Source organism: Delphinus delphis, chromosome 2 (genome assembly GCF_949987515.2).
Source record: "Delphinus delphis chromosome 2, mDelDel1.2, whole genome shotgun sequence".
NCBI lineage: Eukaryota > Metazoa > Chordata > Mammalia > Artiodactyla > Delphinidae > Delphinus > Delphinus delphis.
The window spans coordinates 178,033,508-178,053,348 of NC_082684.1; the positions used below are offsets into that span (position 1 = coordinate 178,033,508).

A 19,841-nucleotide genomic window follows, 5' to 3' on the forward strand; every position below is an offset into this window, starting at 1 on the left:
TGGCCCGAGGGTCTGCGAGGAGCCGGGGAGCCCACCTGGTTCGCGGGCGTGGGGCGGGGCGGTTCCGCAGGGAGGGAGCTCCCCAAGCCAGTGTGGAGTGAATCCGGGTAAGTGGGGAGCACGGGAGCCGAGAGGCGGCGTTGGGGACCGCGCGGGGACCCAGCTCCCGGCCCTTGGCCGCGCCTGCCGCCTGCAGACGCAGCCGCGCCGGGGTCTGTGGTTGCGACCTCGGCGTGGGCTTGGGATAGCGGGGAGGGTCCGCGTGGCAAGCTTCGCGGCGCAATGGCCGGGAAAACACGCCGTGGCCAACAGGAACACAGAGCTGAGGTGGGGACAGACAGCGGGGCTGGGAACGGGTTGCTTCACAAATAGAACAGCCTGAGCGCAAATCACCGAGCGCACGGATTTAAAAGGAAAAACAAGGCGCCTCCTGACGCCTCGAACGAGGGCTGCGAGCACGGACCTTTGCTCTCACACTGGCCGCGGAGGCTGCACGGACGGCCCAGACACGTACCTGTCTGCGGGGGGCAGCTAGCAGAGGTCTGACTTCACCTCCCCGCGAGCACTGACGGGGGCTGTCGTTTAATCTCTGCGGTCACAGCACTACACGTCGCGCGTGGCCCCTGCTGCGATGGCCGGAGGGCGGGGCTGGGGGTCTTGGCGAGCGTGGGCACGCGGCGTGGGTGTGGGGGCGTGGCGGCCCTCGCTGGGGCGGGGCGCGGTTAAGGGGCGCCAGCTGTGAGGCGGGGGCAGCTCGGAAGCAAAGCGAGCTGCCCCCAGGCGCGAGGCGGGGAGGTAGGGCTGGCTGGGGCTGCTGCACGCCTCCGGGCGGTCACCCGGCTGCTCCGCGGCGGCGCGGACCGGCCCCCGACGCTCACGCGCGGCGGGCAGAGGCTCCGGGCCGCCGCGACCCGGGAGGTGAGCTGGCGGCTTTTCCCGACGGGGGCAGCCGCAGGCCCGGCGGTGCGCAGACCGCGGCGCCTCTTCCCGCTCTTTAACCCCTTCTCAACGTCTGAAATGGTTCTCCGAGACCCCAGAGAGGGGTGGGTGTGGAAGGACTCCGAGCTCGCGGCTCGCACCCGCGCTGCGGAAGAGGACAGCACTGGCCACTGGCTCGCGGGGGGGGGGGAGCGGGCGGGGTGCCGGACCCAGCGCGTCCGGAGCGGGCTGTGGGGTGGTAGGAGACTCGGAGGGAGGGGAGGGCAAGGTGCATTTGTCCCTGAGCCCACTTCACTTTCTAGCTCTGGAATCTGCTAACTTTCCTGCCCTCACCCTCGCGCCAAGGGCTGTAGCCGGAAAAGGGACGCAGGGGTTTCAGCCAAACCATCCAGGACCTAGAAAACATGCAAATCCCCGAAATCCCAGTGCGGCCTGGGACTCATTGACTGGGGCTTGCGAAAGCGGTTGTTCATGTTCCCCCCAATTTTTCCTGTCTTCCAACCCCTCCTTACGACCCCGAGTGGGAGCTCTGAGAGGCTGTAGTCTTCCGTTTTGACTGAAGAACACCGCGCGGCCCCGCGCCTGCCCTCCGCTTTCCGGAGCGGGCTTCATCCAGATTAAAACCAACTCAGGCAAGGCTCCTTGAGGAGTCACTTTGCTTCGCCCCCGCGGGTTAACTGTTGCCGGCTGAGATTCTTTGGGAGCTGGGTGGCCAGGGCTAAGAGGAGGGTGGGTACCTGACCCGGGAGCGTTCGGGGGCGGGTGACGGGCGTTGCGGCGGAGCGGTGTAACCAGCCAGGGGGGAGGCGGGGGTTCCCGCGTTCAGGTGCGGCGGCGCCGCTCCTCCCCTGGGCTCCGCAGCCCCGCGCCGCGGCCAGGTTCGGGGCTCGGGACGCTCAGGAGGGTGAGCGCTCTCGGCGAGTAATATACTGCATTTTGATCTTACAGAACCCGAGCCCTGCGGAGCTCCCGGCGGCCCGGCCCCAAGGCGCTGCGGCTGCGCCGCGCGGCCCTGTCTGCGCGCGCCATGAACACCATCGTCTTCAACAAGCTCAGCGGCGCCGTGCTTTTTGAGGACCGCGGGGCTCCGGAGCGGGAGCGGGGCGGCAGGCCCTACGGCGGCGTCCTGGACAGTACGCATGCTCGCCCCGAGGTGGGCATTACGGACGGCGCGCCCCTCAAGGACAACCTGGGCCTGAGACACCGGAGGACCGGGTATGCGCACCCTCCCGGGGCCCCCGCCCGCTCCGCGAGAGGTGGGGGCGGTGAGAGGCTTGGGCGTGCTGGTGACAACCGGGGCCTGCGCCTTAGGGTCCCCGACTTTTCCGGGAGGAGCGGTCTCCGCCTCCTGGGTTCGCGCATTCACATTTTAAGGGAGTAGTTGTTCAAAGTGTGGGGGGTCGATTCGTCAGAAGGGCTCCAAAGAGGCTCGTTGGAAACTGAGGACACCTGAAACCGCCTCTTAGTCCTCAGATGCCTGGACCTGGGGGCGGGGGTTACGTGCCTCTCTCCCGACCGCGGGTGCTGACGCGCGGCCGCTGGGGAGGCAGAAAGGGCTGAGCGGGATGCACGGGCGCAGAGCAGGGCCAAGCAGTCGGGGCTCCCCCCCCGCCCCCTCAGGTCAGGCCAGCCCCGTGGGCTTCCCCCCTTGTGTCACGACAGGGCCTTGCATCGGCCGAGGTGTTGGGAAGGTCGGCCCTCCGCAGGATGCCCCGGACGCGCGCGCGTCTCGGCGGGGCCCGCCGCGAGCCCGGAGGGGGGGGGGCCGCGGGCCTGCCGGGCCGGGTTTCGGTTTAGCGACCTGAGGGGCTGCGGGGGTGGGGTGGCCGGGGGCGAGAGCTCGCGGGCCACCAGCGGCTCCGGCTGCGGAGGAGGGCCGCCTGTAGCCCCGCCACGTCCCGCGGCTCCGGGAGCACCCCGCGGGGGGAGGGGCGGCCGTCCTGGCCGGTCCACCTGGAAGATTGCATCAGCTGCTTGTTGTTGCTGGTTAGGGAAATAAAGATTAGGTTTCGTCAAAATGTTACTACCAGTCCTCACGGATGGAATTGCATTTCAAAGTGTTTAAAGAGGCAGAAGTCCCGGAGGCTGCGGCGCAGGCGCGCGAGCCTCGCGAAGTGGCTGGGCGCGCGGGCGGCGGCGCGGCGACACCTCGCGGAGCCGCTGGGGAGCGCAGCGCCGAGGCCCGGCTCCCGGCTGCTTCCCGCCCTTCCTCGGAATATGCTTCTCCCGGGGTCTTTTTACGTTATCCCGTGGCACAGACCTTCCATACTTTTAAGCTCGCCCTTTTGTCGTGAAAAGCTCCCTACAGTGTTTTGGGTTTTTTCTTTCCGCTTTTTCGTGTGTGTTTTTGTTTTCGGTTCTGCATTTTTCCTCCACAAACCCCTTCTTGGAAAGCTTCCCCTTTACACGAGGATCAAAGGGTACAGGGGAGAGCTTGAAGAGAACCAGGGCAGCGGGGCGGCCATCGCCCCTTGCTTTGTTCCCAACGTCCAGTGGGCGACGGGAAGCCCCGAGCGGCGGGCATGAGTCCCTGAAAGAACATTCGAGAGCCGGCCGCAGCCACTACTCATCCCGAGGCCAGGGCCCCTGGAGGGCGCGGTGCAGGCGGGCGAGGGACGGTGCCGGCCCTGCTGCGCAGGTCTGTGGCTTGAATAACAAAAGAGCTTCCCTCAGATCACCTAAAGCTCTAACTTCTGGCTTCAGGATTTCCCCCTTTTCCATATAAACCTGGCGGCCTTCGCCGCCCCACGCCCGTCCTGTGCCACCCGGGCCGGCCCCGCGCGCCCTGACCCTGTGCGCCTCCCACCCCTGCCTGGCCTCCGCGTCCGGGCGCGCGGGGCCGGGGTCGACCGGGCTGAAGCGCGTGCGGACCCGGGGGCCCGGCGGGCGGCGCTCGGCCGGCGCGGCTCACCGGGAACCCCTCCTCTCCCGGTGTCCCAGGGCCCGGCAGAATGGCGGGAAGGTGAGGCACAAGCGGCAAGCCCTGCAGGACATGGCGCGGCCCCTCAAGCAGTGGCTGTACAAGCACCGCGACAATCCGTACCCCACCAAGACGGAGAAGATTCTCCTGGCGCTCGGCTCGCAGATGACGCTAGTGCAGGTAATCGGGGCCCACGAGCCCCGACCCTCCCTCGGCGAGGCTGAGCGGCGGCCCTGCGCCTCCCGCCGCTGGGCACGGGTGGGCCGAGACCGGCCGTCCGGACGCTGCCGCCGCTCTGCCTGAGGCTGGTGCGGGGCGGGCCCGGGGCCGGAGCGGTGGTCTGGGGAGTTGCTGCGTCTCCGACCGTCTTCCGGAGGCTTGGCGCAGCAGGGGTCGTGTGGCGCTTGCTAAGGAGGGCAGGGCAAAGGCGAGCGCGGAGCTCATGCACGCGGCGGTGGCTCCAGCGGGCACTACCCCGCAGTGATTTGCGTCGGGGTCGCCCGAGGGCTCGTTAAAACACACGCTGCCGCCGCCCCCCACCCAGCCCGGAGTTCGCAGGAGGTCCTGGCCGGGGACGGTGCTTTGTATTTCTAACACGTTCTTGGGGTGACGCGTAAGCTGCTGGCCGCACCACACTTTGAAAACCAGGCAGAAGGGCACCCCACATTGGGGCCCCATGTTAAAGGTCAAGTTACAGGGTACCTTTCAAGTTGACCGCTCCTGACAGAGCTAGTAGGTGGGCTGGAAGGGCCAGAAGCGGGTTTGGGAGGTTTTTCCTTTTTAAGAGGCACCCTGGGCCTTAGCTAGACTCCACGCGGCTTTGCTGGCGGTATCTTTGTCCTTGGGTTAAGGGGCAGATCTCAGATGGCGGGTACCTGGTCAAGTGCATAGGGGCGGCCTAAGCTTGCTCCATTTCTAGCGAGCAGTACTGCTGTGCACAGGTTTCCCTCCGTGGCGGCACCTGATGCTCGCAAAACCAGGTGAGGTAGAGCACGTGTTGTCAGCCTTTCGCAGGTGATGTAACCAAGGCAGGAGAAGGCTGTGTTGAGGGGTAGAGGTGGGCCTGGAAACGCCGCGGGTCCATACCACGTGCTCTGGCCGGCACACCAGTTTCCTTTCATAAATGCAGTGACGTGAACTTTCATGCGTGCAGGCAGAGCAGATTCACTCAGAAAGAGGAGAGGAGGTGCTACCTGAGCTGAGAAGTCGCGTCCGTTGCAGTAGCACTGCGTCACTGCATTTGTGAAACTTTGGTCGTTCTATGACGGGTATAGTAAGTGAGAACCCCAAAGTAACAGGGAACGTTTAACTACTAGATAACATAAAAATTGCTTTCCAGAGTATTTAAGATTATCATTTTAGGAATTACTAGAAAGTTGGACGAAGCATGAAAATTGACTTGTACTCAGACTTATTAAAACTGTAATAAGCATTTTTTTGCTTGTTTTCAGAATACAGTTGTAGAGAAAAACAAACATCTCTTCTGCTTTATATTACGAGGCAATAGTATTAATGGTGATTTGCTGCGGCGCTGGAGGGGAAAATTAATTTAGTGTTGTTGGCTTAATATCTGTTTAACACAAAACTATGAACTTTCAGTGATTTTCACAAGTAGTTTTTAAATAAGTAATTTCAGCCAGAAAAACTTAAGAAAATAAATGCATACATTCAAATTTGACTTTAAACTGGTATGCTATTTATTTTCAAAATACACAAATTTATAGAGCTATTTAAATAGTTCACTTTGATGTCAACAGTAAAATATTAACTTATTGATTACATAGTTCCATGGTTAATACTTGCCATTCTTTCAGACAGAAAGCAACAAATGTTTATGGCTTATTTAGGACATTTTTAGCTACGAAAAGTATTATTTGGCATTAGCAGAGACATTTAAATTTTCACCTGTGGTAGTTTTTCTGAGTTGCAATACAAGTAGCTGTCATTCTAATACAGAATCAAATTATTCTCTACCTGTAATGATAGTTCAAATACAAATAATTCTTTTTGCGTTAAGATCGTGGTAAAACTATTGCGTTTTTCTAATTTACATGACATTTTTGTTCATGTAATGAAAATCTTTCCCATTATATTTTCTCTCACACTAGTCTTCAAATAAAAATGCATGCAAATATGTAATTTTTAAATGGGGCAAAGAAAGGTAATTATTTATAATTATAATTGATAGCTATTTAATGATTTCCAAGTTTTATAATAAATGAAGTTGGTTTCTGGAACTTTAAAGTGATAAATGGAAAAAATCAAACGTATAGAATAACCAAGGGACCCTTATATACCATTCAGGTTGGGTCCACCTCTTCTCCATTAGGCACAACGGAATGTCTGTGTAAGAAAAAATATATATATTTATGAATATAAGGGGTTTGTATAAGTCAGACATTTACTAAACATCCAAAGCAAATTCTGACGCTGTGAAAACCAAATAAATTATGTCAATACATTTCACTTCTGGGGGAAAAATATCGAGCTGTGATCTGAATAAAGCTTTTGAGCCCTGCAAATTAGACCCCTGTTTCATGAATCAGGTTCTCCCAGTGAATAAATTTCTCCTGTGGAGTCAGCCTTCTTGAGAAGAGTGATCATGTCTTATTCATCTTCATCCTCCCGTTTCACCCCAGCCCAGTACTTTCCATATAGTAAACTCTTCATACATGTTTGCAGACTGAATAGGTTCTCACTGGGGAATACTACTGTAATCACCATGTGACTTCCCCAAACATATTGTGGAAAACTGGAGAATGTCTTGAAATCAGACTAAGATATTCTAGTTTTAAAATCCATCTCACTGTAGGGAGCACACAGAAGGCAGCTCGTTAACTTTAATGGTACATGTTCTACAGAACAAGCATATAACTCACCTTATTATTTTTAGTATATCTGGAAATATGTCATATTTTATGTCAATAGACAAATATGGAGGGTTTCCCATATTTCTAGCTCCAGTCTCTATTTCTTGTTTATTATAATACCTCTTGTCTCTGCTTCTCATAATTTATATTAATAAGTTGTCAGCATAATTATTTTATTCCTTAACTACAAGGGTGTCTTTTATTTTTGAACATTTCTTTTACCCTTCATATTTCCCTTTTGGTTGTGTGTCAAGCTATCAAACCTTTCATAAGCAGTACTTTTGCCTTATTTTGCTACTCTGAAGGGTGTAAAACTTGGTCAGCAATCTCCATTAAGCCTGGAAACAGAATGCTGAAGCTTTAATGAGGGAATTTTTTAGGACCACAGAAGTAACTTTTTCTGATAAACAGAAGCTCTAAGGACATTAATCAACACTACATTTTGTTCATTCCTGAAAGATGAGGCAGAGAGAGGTATTTCTGCAGCTTTCTTTTTTTTCTACTCACTAGACTTAGCAACTTGTCTTAATTTATTATAACTGTTTGCATTATTAATCTGCCATCTTCCTATAAGATATAAGCATTTTTATAAAATTAACAGGAAGATGATATGTGTGTGTGTGTGTTTTCACTTTAACCAACCGAAATACTCCATTTTGCTTGGTTTCTATGACTGACCGTTGTTCAAACATTATAAAAATATACTCTCTACTTTCAAAATATAACCAGAATAACAGTGTGGAATAACAGATATGCGACTGGGGCTTTGTATTACTGTAGGATATGGAGCTTACTCAGGGAATAATTGCCCCTGAAGAAGTTTTTTAAAAGAAGGGCAGATGGGGGCTGTACCTGGTTTCAATATTTCCCATTGTTTATGTGTATATATTTAAAATATATTTATGTTTTTTTCTGGATTATAATAGTGGAATGATTATTTTTATGATCACATACAGAGTGCAATGCAAGTGGAGTTTGAGACTACATTTTAGTGATTGGATGTTAACGCTCCCTTTTCTTACAGTAGAAGTTTCCAGTTCCTGTGATACAGCCACGTACCATTTGGTTAAATCTGGTGTGTTGCAAGATTTTGCCCCTGTGTTGACATAGCTTTTGCTTGGTATGCAGTGCTTCTGCTGAGATGTGTGTGTACTTATCAACTGCAAGAATTATGGCTACTGTTAAATATTCAACAAAATCTCAGATTGGTCCTTCTACGTTATTCCCAGTGTCAGACTACATGGTGTAGAAGTGAGGTGTTCGATATTTCAGTTGAATGACTGAATCTGCGTTGTTAATTCTGTGTGTTCAAAGGTGGACAGATGCCAGAGTATCCCCTTGGGTTTACTATAATGATTGCTCTGCCAGTGTGATGAATGTAAACACGGCTGCGTAGGATGAAAGCTACTGAGCTTTCTCTTCCAGCTTCTAGATATTTTGTTCTCTAAGCTTCCGCTATAAAATGCAGTGTTTTTAAAGCTCTGAGTTTGACGTTAAAATGCTGTTGCAGAACCTGTCCTTGGTAAGGAGGCCTGTTTCGTGTAAAATAGAATTTGAATGATAACCTGAAGGAAGCCATAGTAAGTTAGAGGTAGAGAATTTGAGCTGGTGCTTTTTTACCTTCAGTGAAATGGATGGCATTTGCATCACTTCATCAGGAAAAAACTTGAGAGCTGGTACTCGTGCAGATTTGTTCACCAACTATTGTCTGCTGTTTGCATGACTTAACACAAGAAGATATTCAACACCCCTGACTATATCCAGCCCTTAGCTTGTACTGTAAGTTGCTGATAATAAAACACTGGCAGAGTAAATGTATTAGTACGTTGGGTGCCGGTCAAACTTACGGAATCAGTTTAGAAATAGCCTGTTAGACACCATCAAACCTTTATGGAAAATCTTCTGATGTATAATTAATAAACTCTGTTAAGAACTGTGAGTATACAAAACGTAAAAAATGATACGCCTCCTATATATGAAAAGCTAGTTAATGCCACCATGACATTTAAAGGTCCCTATTTTTGTATGTTAGAATTATAAGTATATTGATTGTTTTTAAAATTTGAAGTCCATCGCATTTTAATAAAAATATGAAGAGTTTCATAAGAATTGGATTTTACACTATGTGGTACTGTGTGTTGCTTGTATTAAGAGTTAAGGTCGGGGACTTCCCTGGCGATCCAGTGGTTAAGACTTCGCCTTCCAATGCAGGGGGTGCGGGTTCGATACCTGGTGGCGGAGCTAAGATCCCACAGGCCTCGCGGCCGCAAAACCGAAACATAAAACAGAAGCAATATTGTAACAAATTCAATAAAGACTTTAAAAAAAAGTGTTAAGGTCAGTTAAGATTTAAGATTAGCCTCTGAATTACATGATGTTTAGTAAAGAAAGTAACAAAAAAAGTTTGGGAGTTGGATTCTAATAAATATAAGTGACATAGGCATGGGGGAAGTTGCAGGCTGTCCTCTGTGTGCAAAAGGAACAGAGAAGGACATAAAACACCTCTCTGATTGCTGAAGGGAGTAGTGGTCAGGAGAAGATAGGTTGGTACCAACCATAAAGGAGATGAATGAACACTTTCTAGGGGAGCATGGATGACATTCACAGATCTTAATTTTCAGAGTTGGCAAGGATGTCAGGAACCATGAAGTTCTGAAAAGATGAATGAGTTATGTAAACTCACACAGCCTGTTTTTGGCTAAGTCAGAACAGGAAACCAGGTCTCCTTCCATTATACCACAGTTAGAGGATGACAGGACATGCATGAAGATGTGAAGACGTTAAGTAAGTAATTAAATCATAACGGTGCACCAACACTTGAATTTGATGATGGTTGTTAAGATCCATTCAAGTGGATAGAATGGAAGATAGGGAAGTTCAAAAAAATTCTGTTCTAAAATTCCCAGTTGGTACTCATGAGGAATGGCGAACATTTTGGCCATGCCTTGGAGAATAGAGGGAGGTTTGAGAGGAAATGGGCCAGGCATTTCATGCTTCCATAGTGCAGGTTCACCCATGTATCATAGTTAATCACGTGTAGCTCTTCACTTTTAGTCCTTCTGTGTGTGCAGGGCACAAAGTTTATTCATTCCTAGCACTTAATATCATGGCTAAAGCACAGGAGCTACTCAGTATGTGTTTGCTGAATGAACAGTCCCAGAAGGTGTCCGTAGAGGTTGGAGGAGACAGAATTCAAAGTCAGACTAAACCCTAGTAATAATAGCACAGCTTGGCAGGAAGAGGGGTTGGTGGAGCCGAAGGCTTCTGAAGTGCTGTGGTGAGATATTACACCACTGCACATAAATTTGAGGACAGTTATCATTGCTTAAGACACAAAGGGAGGTAACACTGAATATATATTATATATGATATGGTTTGTGCATATATAAACTGGGGAAGACTACCATGTTTTACCCATGGGGAAAAAAAGAAAAAAATTATAGTTTTGGGTTTTTTTTAATGTAGGATTCACCACAGGTTCATTCAATAATTAAGGCTTGAGTAATGTGCAAAAGTTGTGTATTTATAGTATAAATTTAAAAAAGAAAAAAAAATTCCAGTGCAAGCATCACCACACAAACCATTAATGTACTGTGGAGTCATGTTACAGAAAAAATTGGTAGAAAAACGTAATCCTCTTTCCACTTTTCATCCTTTTCAAGGCAAGTATTGGCCTTTCATGTTTTTAATACATATATTCTGATGGTAGCTTGATGTTTAAAAAGAAATGTCAAGTGACATTTTAGCCTCTAGAAATCCAGTAGCACCTTAAACAAAAACAATGGAACTAACCTTGTTTTGCAGTGTTCATTTCTTTGCCATCACCTATTTGGAAGCACTAGATTTTTAGCTTAAAGCTGGGTACTATTTGGCTTTTTTCTCTCTCTCTGCTTGTCTGATTGCTCTGTCTCTGACTGTTTTGCCAGCTCCTACCTCCTTAATTGCTGGAGGTTTCCAGGGTTTGGTCCTTGGCCCTCTTTGCATTCTGTCTGCTCTCACAGCTTCAGCTCTCACCTTTGTGCATTTGACCCAAATCTGATCTTCCTTGCCCTTAGATCTGATCTTCCTTGCCCTTAGATCTCATTTGACCCAAATCTGATCTTCCTTGCCCTTAGATCTCATTTGACCCAAATCTGATCTTCCTTGCCCTTAGATCTGATCTTCCTTGCCCTTAGATCTCATTTGACCCAAATCTGATCTTCCTTGCCCTTAGATCTCATTTGACCCAAATCTGATCTTCCTTGCCCTTAGATCTGATCTTCCTTGCGCTTAGATCTCTCTTATTTTCTTGCTGCACATTTCACCTGTGTGCTTTTCTAGTATCTCAAACTAAACATTCCCAAACCAAAGGCATCATTTCACCCTCAAACAATTCTGCTTTCTCAAATTGGCACTATCTTCTCTTCTTACACAAGTTTGATAACTCAAGGGCATCTCTTTCTTCCTTCTTAGTTACCTACCACAGTGTCTCGGGAATTTGACTTATATTTGTTCCCATGTCTTCTTTGTTGGAAACACACTTCCCTACCCATTATCCCTGACCTAGTCCTTCAAAATCTAGCTTAAATTCTTCATGAAGTCATGAGTCACATCAAAGTAACCCCTCCTTCGTTGCACCTGTAACATTATATTTTAATGTGTCTTAAGCCATTTATCACATTCTTTCCTATATTAGTTATTTGTTTTTTTATTGAAGTAAGTTGGTTTACAATGTGTTAATTACTGCTGTACAGCAAAGTGATTCAGTTATACATATATGTATACAAACACACACACACACACGCACGCACACACACGCACACACATAGATATTCTTTTTTGTTATATTCTTTTCCATTACGGTTTATCACAGGATATTGCATATACTTCTCTGTGCTCTATAGTAGGACCTTGTTGTTTATCCATCCTGTATATAAAAACTCACATCAGCTCATCCCAAACTCCCAGTCCATCCCTCCCCCAAACCCCTGCCCCTTCGCAACCACCAGTCTGTTCCCCATGTCTGTGATTCTGTTTCATAGTTAGGTTCATTTGTGTCATATTTTGGATTCCACATATAAATGATATCATATGGTATTTGTCTTTCTTTTTCTGATGTACTTCAATTAGTATGATAATCTCTAGGTCCATCATGTTGATGCAAATGGCATTATTTCATTCTTTTTTATGGCTGAGTAATATTCCATTGTATATATGTACCACATCTTCTTTATCTGTTCATCTGTTGATGGATATTTAGGTTACTTTCATGTCTTGGCTGTTGTGAGTAGATACTAGAGTTATTTGTGTACTCTCCTACCTTTCTTACTAGACTGAAAATTTTATGGCAAAGCCCTTCAATATTTTTTTTGTTCCCAGAATACAGTTAGTGCTCATTCTGTGTAGTAAGTGCTCAGCACATTTGTTGAATGAATGAATGGATATAAATGTCCAATACTGTTATGTCATGAAGATATGTAATGATCAGAGATTATGAGAGAGGCTTAGGTCCTTTCTGGGAAAGTAATTGTAGGATGGGTAATTTTTTTTATGGTGTGTTAATTGAGAAATAAAACTTTTTTAGGTGTCAAATTGGTTTGCTAATGCAAGACGTCGGCTTAAGAATACTGTTCGACAGCCAGATTTAAGCTGGGCCTTAAGAATAAAGTTGTACAATAAGTATGTTCAAGGAAACGCTGAGCGGCTGAGTGTAAGCAGTGATGACTCATGTTCTGAAGGTTTGTTAGTATTTTTATCTTGCTTTCTTTGCTCTGCCTTTGTAAGGGGACATTCACTTCCATTGCTGTTTTTAAGGTTGATCCCACAAAACACGATGGTGCCGTAATGGTTCTTTTTATTGCATGAGGTGGCTTTACCTTTACAATACTGTAAATGAGCAGCCAAATTGTGGCTGCTTCCTCTTGTTCATAGATTTATCATGTGTCAGAATAACATTTTTTGTGAAGTTCACTAAAATTAACATACCAAAGGGAGAGATTATATAGATTCCTGCTTTCCTTTGCCTAAAAATTAATCTTAACTATCAAAGATAATTTTATACACTTTAAATATTCTTCCTATATATATTTTAAATCACTAAATGTAACAGTTGGGTGGCTGGGGAGAAGTATGTGTAAGTACTACCTGGTGATATTTTTCCCCCTTAGATGGAGAAAATCCTCCACGAAACCACATGAATGAAGAAGGCTATAATAATCCAGTTCACCATCCTGTGATTAAAAGTGAGAGCTCAGTCATAAAAGCTGGAGTGAGGCCAGAGTCACGGGCCAATGAGGACTACGTATCGCCCCCAAAATACAAGAGCAGCTTGTTGAATCGTTACCTTAACGACTCTTTGAGACACGTCATGGTCACAAATGCTGCCATGATGGGAAAGACAAGGCAGAGAAACCATTCAGGATCTTTTAGTTCCAATGAATTTGAGGAGGAATTGGTATCTCCCTCATCGTCAGAAACCGAAGGCAATTTCGTCTATCGCACAGGTAAGTGTGCTTTTCGTGATACCTTGTTTGAAACAGAAGTAAAGCTGCAGCAGAGGGCTTTCTTTTGACAGGTGTAAAGGCATAATTTTTATTGCTTGTGCATCAGATTATGTACATATGGCCTATAATTCAGTTTGAAAGCTTTCATTTTGTTCTTAATTAGCAGATACGCTTGTTAGTAGATGATGGTTTACTGGGAAGTTTTCATCCTTAATAAAAATTTTTAATCTTAGTGATAAACATTCTTAGAGGAGATATGTATTGGCTTTATGAATAAAGCATAATGGAGGAATGTCCCAGATTATAACCAGCCATGCAGATACTCTGTGCTCCATCTTTTCTCTTAAGTTCTTTGCTTGCTTATAGTGATGGAAAATGAACACAGAGTAGCATGGGTGCCAAGACGTTTGTGAAGGAAACGTAGCTTAAATTGCTTTGGAAATCTTACTTTTATTCCTGAAACGCACAAGTAGGGCTGTAAGTAGCTTTGAAAGTTTTGCTTTTAGTCCGGAAAGAGTGAATCAATTTCTACGTGTCCACAACTTTCAGATGGAGTGGCAAGTTTGGTAAAATTTTCTGTCTTGACTTCAGTGCTTCGTTACAAAGGATTGTGTGCCCTACATCTGGTGTAGGTAGACTCCGGGTCCTGAAAATGCCAGGCAGTGAGATTTAGAAATGTTACCCCTGGAATTAGTAACTTCAGGGGGCATGCAGCTCAGCCACATTATGTCACAGATAAGAAAGCCCCGACCAAGGAGACGCAGCGAGTTACTCTTCTCCAGATCGGTGGTGGTGTAGCTGAGCCTGCACAAGAGGTTGGAGGAGCCTAACTACTGCCAGACGACTGTTACCGCTACTGTTACACATATTGCCACCAGTCATTTATTGAATAGTTGTGATATGCTAGGTTCTACGCAATACTACACAAGTACTACTGCATTTAGTCCTTATAACATCAAGGAGCTTGATATGTGAACAGTAGAGCTTTATAAAGAAATTTAAAGTTGGTCTGCTTAATATATCCTTAAGGTTATTTAGCCAGATATCTGATTTTTAAGTGTCTACAAATATGTACAAGATCTGTGAGGATTCAGAGGAAATCTCAATACATTTTGGACTTCATCTCATTTTCTGTTTGTATCTCCAACTCCAACAAGGAAAACAACTCCAAACACTCAGAAATACATAGCCTTGTAAATAATAAATTGGGTCTCGAAAGAAGTAAAAGATGCAATAAAAGATAATTTAGCCAATAATGAAAAATTTAGAACTATCTACTAATACCTAACTGACAGAACTTGTAAGTAATTCAGAATGTTTTGAGAAAAAGGAAAATAAACCAAGTCATTCAAGTAGAAATAATTGAAAAAGAATAAACAGAAAACAAAAAGTGGTAAAATGGAAGCTGAAAAATAGATAAAAATCAAGAGTTGGCTCTTTGAAGTCAGTAGTAAAAACACTCAAGCAGGGGCTTCCCTGGTGGCGCAGTGGTTGGGAGTCCGCCTGCCGATGCAGGGGACGTGGGTTCGTGCCCTGGTCCGGGAGGATCCTGCGTGCTGCGGAGCGGCTGGGCCCGTGGGCCATGGCCGCTGAGCCTGTGCGTCCGGAGCCTGTGCTCTGCAACGGGAGAGGCCCGCGTATCGCAAAAAAAAACCTCAAGCAAAAATGGACACAAATTGAAGTTGGAAATAAGAAAGGATATAGCAATCATTATATAGTTATTAAACAAATATTTTTAAAAATTATAAAGTACTATGCACAATTGTTTGACAGTATACTGTATGCAAATGTATGGATGAAGTGAATTGCTATCATCCACACAAATTAAATTATTAATTCATAATAAGAAAAGGTTTAAATGACCACTAATGCAGGAAAAATTAAGGTTTTTAGTAAACTCAGTTCCCAAAACACTTGATAGATAACTTGGTAGATCCATTGGATTTTTTTTCAAACTTTGAAGAAATAATTAATTCCTATGCTTTATACATTTTTCTGGAACATATAAAAGCATGGGAAGTATCCCAACTTTTAAAAGTGTAAATGTTATCCTAATCCCAAACCAGATCAAGATAGCATAAAACTCAAAATTTTTATTTGTACTACTGATACTGACTATGAAACAACATGGGAAATATTGTAAGTTTAAGTGAAAAAATTTTAATTGTGGATACACTGAGTATAATTATGACAAGTGTGTATGGACAAAAACAAGAAAGATAAAAACAATGAAAATTACAATTTGATGAGGGGGTGTAATTGAAGGACCGTTGTTTAAAATTGTTTTTCTTGTAAATTTATGTTGCCCAGTAAAAACAAGGTCACGTGCCTATGAAATTTCCCCAGTGTGTTGGGTCTTCTGAAAATCCATGCTCTTTTCCAAGGTGACAAAATGTAAAGTCAAAGAGGGACTAGCATGCCTGTATATTGATGCTTTTTGAAGTGAAGTAGCTTGGCCATGTATTTTTATTAAAGCATTCCAACTGCACTTGGTCCGTGTCATGGACTATTCACTTGCCAAATTCTAGTTTTAAATCAAACCTATCTTTTAGTTATGCAAGCAATGAGATGGCAGCCTAGACACGTAAACTTCTGGATTTGCGTGCATATGTATAAGCTTAAAAAGAACAGAATACAATTTTGGGGTTTGTGGATGGAGAATGAGGAAAGACTGGTTGGTCTCAAACTGGTCTACTAAATTTCAGACGAAGACAGTAAATGGCTGTCTTATGTGGGAATTGAGTGACAGTGCTGCTGCAGTTGTATCTGGGTTAGCAGTCATGCATAAGTGGTGGAACAGAGAATTTCAGTAAATACTTTCTGAACAACTGCTTTGGTTTTCTCTGGCATACAGGCTATTCTGAATCCCTTCAGTTCCTTCTGGTTGTATCTCATCTTCCTCATCCAAACAGCAACCTTCTAAGTCTGCTCTCAAACGCCATCCCCTCCACCACCCTAGTTCTATAGTAGTACAAAGATTTCGGCTTTAAAATTTTTTTTTTTTCAGAAGAGATCACCTTTAAGTACAAGTTATTGGTTTATCTGTGCTGAGAAATCGTATCCGTTTTTCCATCCATTTTTGTAAGACAGCTGCTATCACATGATGCATTTCCCTAAATATAGGGAGTCAAAAGGCCAAGTGAAAGAAAGAGTTGGTGTTTGGAAGGGTAATGTATCACTGAATTTCATTTCACTTGTTAAACTCTAGCAGGGAGAAGTCTGGTAGATTATAAAGCAGTAATCCTAATTGAAGATATTGTTAGACACCATCCAAGTAGGTACAGACATGTTTTTATTGATTTTATGTGGACATTAAATGTTTCTCTCTAGTCTGCAGTCTCCCACAACATGCAGGAAAAAAAGAAAAGATGTTCTTTTTTCAGGGGCATGGTAGACTCTCAGTCAGCATTCTGACAGCAGCAATTATAACATTAGAATTGATCAGAATTATTAAGGTTATTGCTTCGAAATACAGTTAAGTAATACACAAGAAAATCTAGTCACAGAGTGTCATCTGTTGAATGAAGTCACTTAAATTAAAATTACAATCCTCTTCGTCATGTTAGGTTAACGGATGGTAATTTTCAGATATTCGATGGAGGGGGTCTGCTCTCTGAGGTGTCAGGATGAGGACCCTAGCATCATACGTGCCTCCGCTCCTGTTGACCCAGTGTTCAAGTTCCCTAGATGGGGCCATCCGTGAAGGAGCCAGCCGCCATCTGTAGCATCTTCCAGAGTGAGTCCTCACTAGAGGCTTTCCTAACTTGGATTTGAGTTTAATTTACCCTAAACCAAGCCTATTAAATTTCCTTCTTCAGTGAGGGAGAAAGGAGACATTTCTAAGAAGTATACTTGGTGAGGGGACTGTCAGGCAAGTCTTGAAACAGGAAGTGTGAACTTCCCTGCTCTGTTGCTGGCACGAGGACAGGTTCCTATTCTGTTCTTTCTTTTCGCAGCTCACAAATGACCAACTTATAAATGGCTAGTACACTCTAATGGTTACTCTCTGAGCCCCACTGCTTCCCCACTGCTTTATGAATTTATATAATTCATAAATTTACTCTGCTCCCACGAGGCTGAATGTTTCAACTTCATCTTGTTAAACTGCCTAAAATCCCTGTTAATTATACACATCTGGTATAGAAAAACCATATTGGCGGATAGAACTCTTTTCTATGTTAGTGTGAATTAATCAGATTAGCTTCCCCTCCACTTGACTGAGGGTGAATATCCCTGAAGAAATGGAGATTTTGGTTTTTTTTTTTTTTTTGGCAGTACGCGGGCCTCTCACTGCTGTGGCCTCTCCCGTTGCGGAGCACAGGCTCCGGACGCACAGGCTCAGCGGCCATGGCTCACGGGCCCAGCCGCTCTGCGGCACGTGGGATCTTCCCGGACCGGGGCACGAACCCGTGTCCCCTGCATCGGCAGGCGGACTCTCAACCACTGAGCCACCAGGGAAGCCCCAGAAATGGAGATTTTGATGGGCAGAAAAAAGTCATTTATTTGGTGCACAGGACTCTTTGGGAGGTGGAGTCCATTTGAATGGCCTGCAAAATGGGGCAAAATGAGGGAGCTAGGGATTTTGGTTACTGGGGAAAGACAAACAAGGCAGTAGAAAGTAAATCTGGGAGAATGACAAAAAGCTAAATGCCATTTCCAAATGTTTTTTCTTGGCTAATGATGACCCCAGTGGGTGGTGGAGATGGTCTTTTTTCGTTCTCTTCCTGCACGCTTGTGTACTTTAGAATTTAAGCTGGTACTATCAGTAGTAAAAGCCAAGGATGCTCATGAGTTCAGTAAACCATTGGATTAGCCTGGGATTTAACCCTAATTTACAGCACAGCTTCTTTGGCGAAATGGCGCTCTCCATTCTAAACTGCTGCCTCCACAGTAAACTTCTGGGACACAAGTCCTTCATGTACGAGGTGCCCTTTCATGCCTTCATACCGCAAACAAAAACGTTCTAGGCTCGCTGGAGCCCTGGGCCTTACTCATCAAAGAAATCGTAGTTTAAGTGAAGCAGAGGAAAGATTTAAAGAACTGCCTTGTCAGATCCTTTTGAACAGTGAATAACCATTCCTAATTTGTTTCATCAATTTTAGGTGTTTGTGGGTAGCTTAAAGAAAGCTTCATGGTAGTTGACAGAGGCTTTGTCAAGAGCCAGCTGTCAAGGGTAGCATGGGTTTCTGTGTACATGCTAGTTTCTCTTTGGAATTTTGTTGACCAGTAAGTCGACTTTGGATACTTTCATCTTCTTTTATTTCCCTTTTTGTGCTTGTCACTTCCTTGTTTTTAGTGAAAGATTAAGCTTAGCCCTGTTGGATGATTCCAGACATTCTTTTCCTGGCATGCAAATGACTGTTGATGTACTCCAGCAGAGAATAATAAAACCCTGTATCACCAGCCCAGTTTGTGACATTTAAAGGATACTTGAAAGGTTATCCAATTTTTTGTCCTGTGTCTTTACTGCAGTAATACCTCACCTATCAGATACCATCTGGAAATGAGGTTTTCCACCTAAGTGAAATTTCCAGATAGAAATTTAGGGACCGATTTTAAAAAGATAGACTTTTCTGCTCTCCTAGACTTATAGTATGAAACACAGCATGTGAGGCGTGCCTGAGCATCATCCTCTCTCTTCTCTAAACCTCCTGCTCCTGTTGCTTTTTATGTTTCCACCCTTCAAATCAGTAATTCTAGGATTAACCACAACTGTAAACTTGCTCTCCTGATGCCTTTGAAGAAAGAACGATGTCTTTCTGATAGCCTTTTAAAAAGGGATCTTTCCTAATTACTTATTCCAAAGCAGTGACCTTCGAAATGAGACTTACGGAAATTCTGAGCTTTGGGGAGGCTTGGGGTAGAATTATAAAAACTTAGTAAGCATGATATTCTGAACACTACGGATTATTAAATGTTTATCAGTGATGATGATGGCAGAACACATTCACATGGATTATTTCTGAAATGCACATTAGCTTGATCTTTGAAAGTAAATTTTCTTTATGGATTCACTTGCAAAATTTAAATGAAACTGTGTAAGTGTAAGTGTTCCACCTACTGTTAAAAACTGAGAGATTCATGGCAGACGGAAATAGAAAAAGAGAACACATGTTGGCATAAGCAGTTTGCTGGCTCCTTCAGGGGTTAGTTTTTCATTCACTTTTCTTTGTTTGTTATTTGGTATCATGTGAGAGCCTGAGAAAGTCTATATGTAGAAGCTGAGACTTAACAGCGCCATTCAACAACCTGGCTTACAAACAGATCAAAAATATACGGCAGCCTAGCTTAGAAAAAGTACGCATTTTTAGGGCTGTGTTTGATCCTGAGTTTTTTGTCCCTTTATATTGTGTTCCCTCCATGTGGTGCCTTAGAATGACAGCAACACGTTTCAAATTTGTGTGACTATAGACAGATTGCGTCTGAAATGCAGCTGCATCCTATCTCTTCTTTCATGCAGATACTCACTGCCTTGTGTGTATTAAAAGCTCTCCGAGGCCCTGAAATGGTATTTTATTCATTTTTATAGTCCTCCTAGCACCTAATAGTGTCTTTCACGTATTTGCTCCGGAACTGTTTCTCAAGTCAACGAGTTAGTGTTTTTGTGATTTAGTCTGCCTCTTAAATCAT

The 19,841-nt window shown here is 45.2% G+C and overlaps 1 protein-coding gene across 1 annotated transcript in view; it reads left to right on the forward strand.

Moving 5' to 3' along the window:
- The first annotated feature begins 815 nt into the window (after positions 1–815).
- MKX (mohawk homeobox) overlaps positions 816–19,841 on the forward strand; it is a 62,195-nt gene continuing 43,169 nt past the window's right edge. Inside the window, exons 1-5 of the mRNA XM_060003796.1 lie at positions 816–918; positions 1,888–2,154; positions 3,880–4,039; positions 12,293–12,446; positions 12,876–13,211. Of these exons, the coding sequence (XP_059859779.1) occupies positions 1,967–2,154; positions 3,880–4,039; positions 12,293–12,446; positions 12,876–13,211 (838 nt within the window). The 5' untranslated portion in view covers positions 816–918; positions 1,888–1,966. The remainder of the gene's footprint in view (positions 919–1,887; positions 2,155–3,879; positions 4,040–12,292; positions 12,447–12,875; positions 13,212–19,841) is intronic.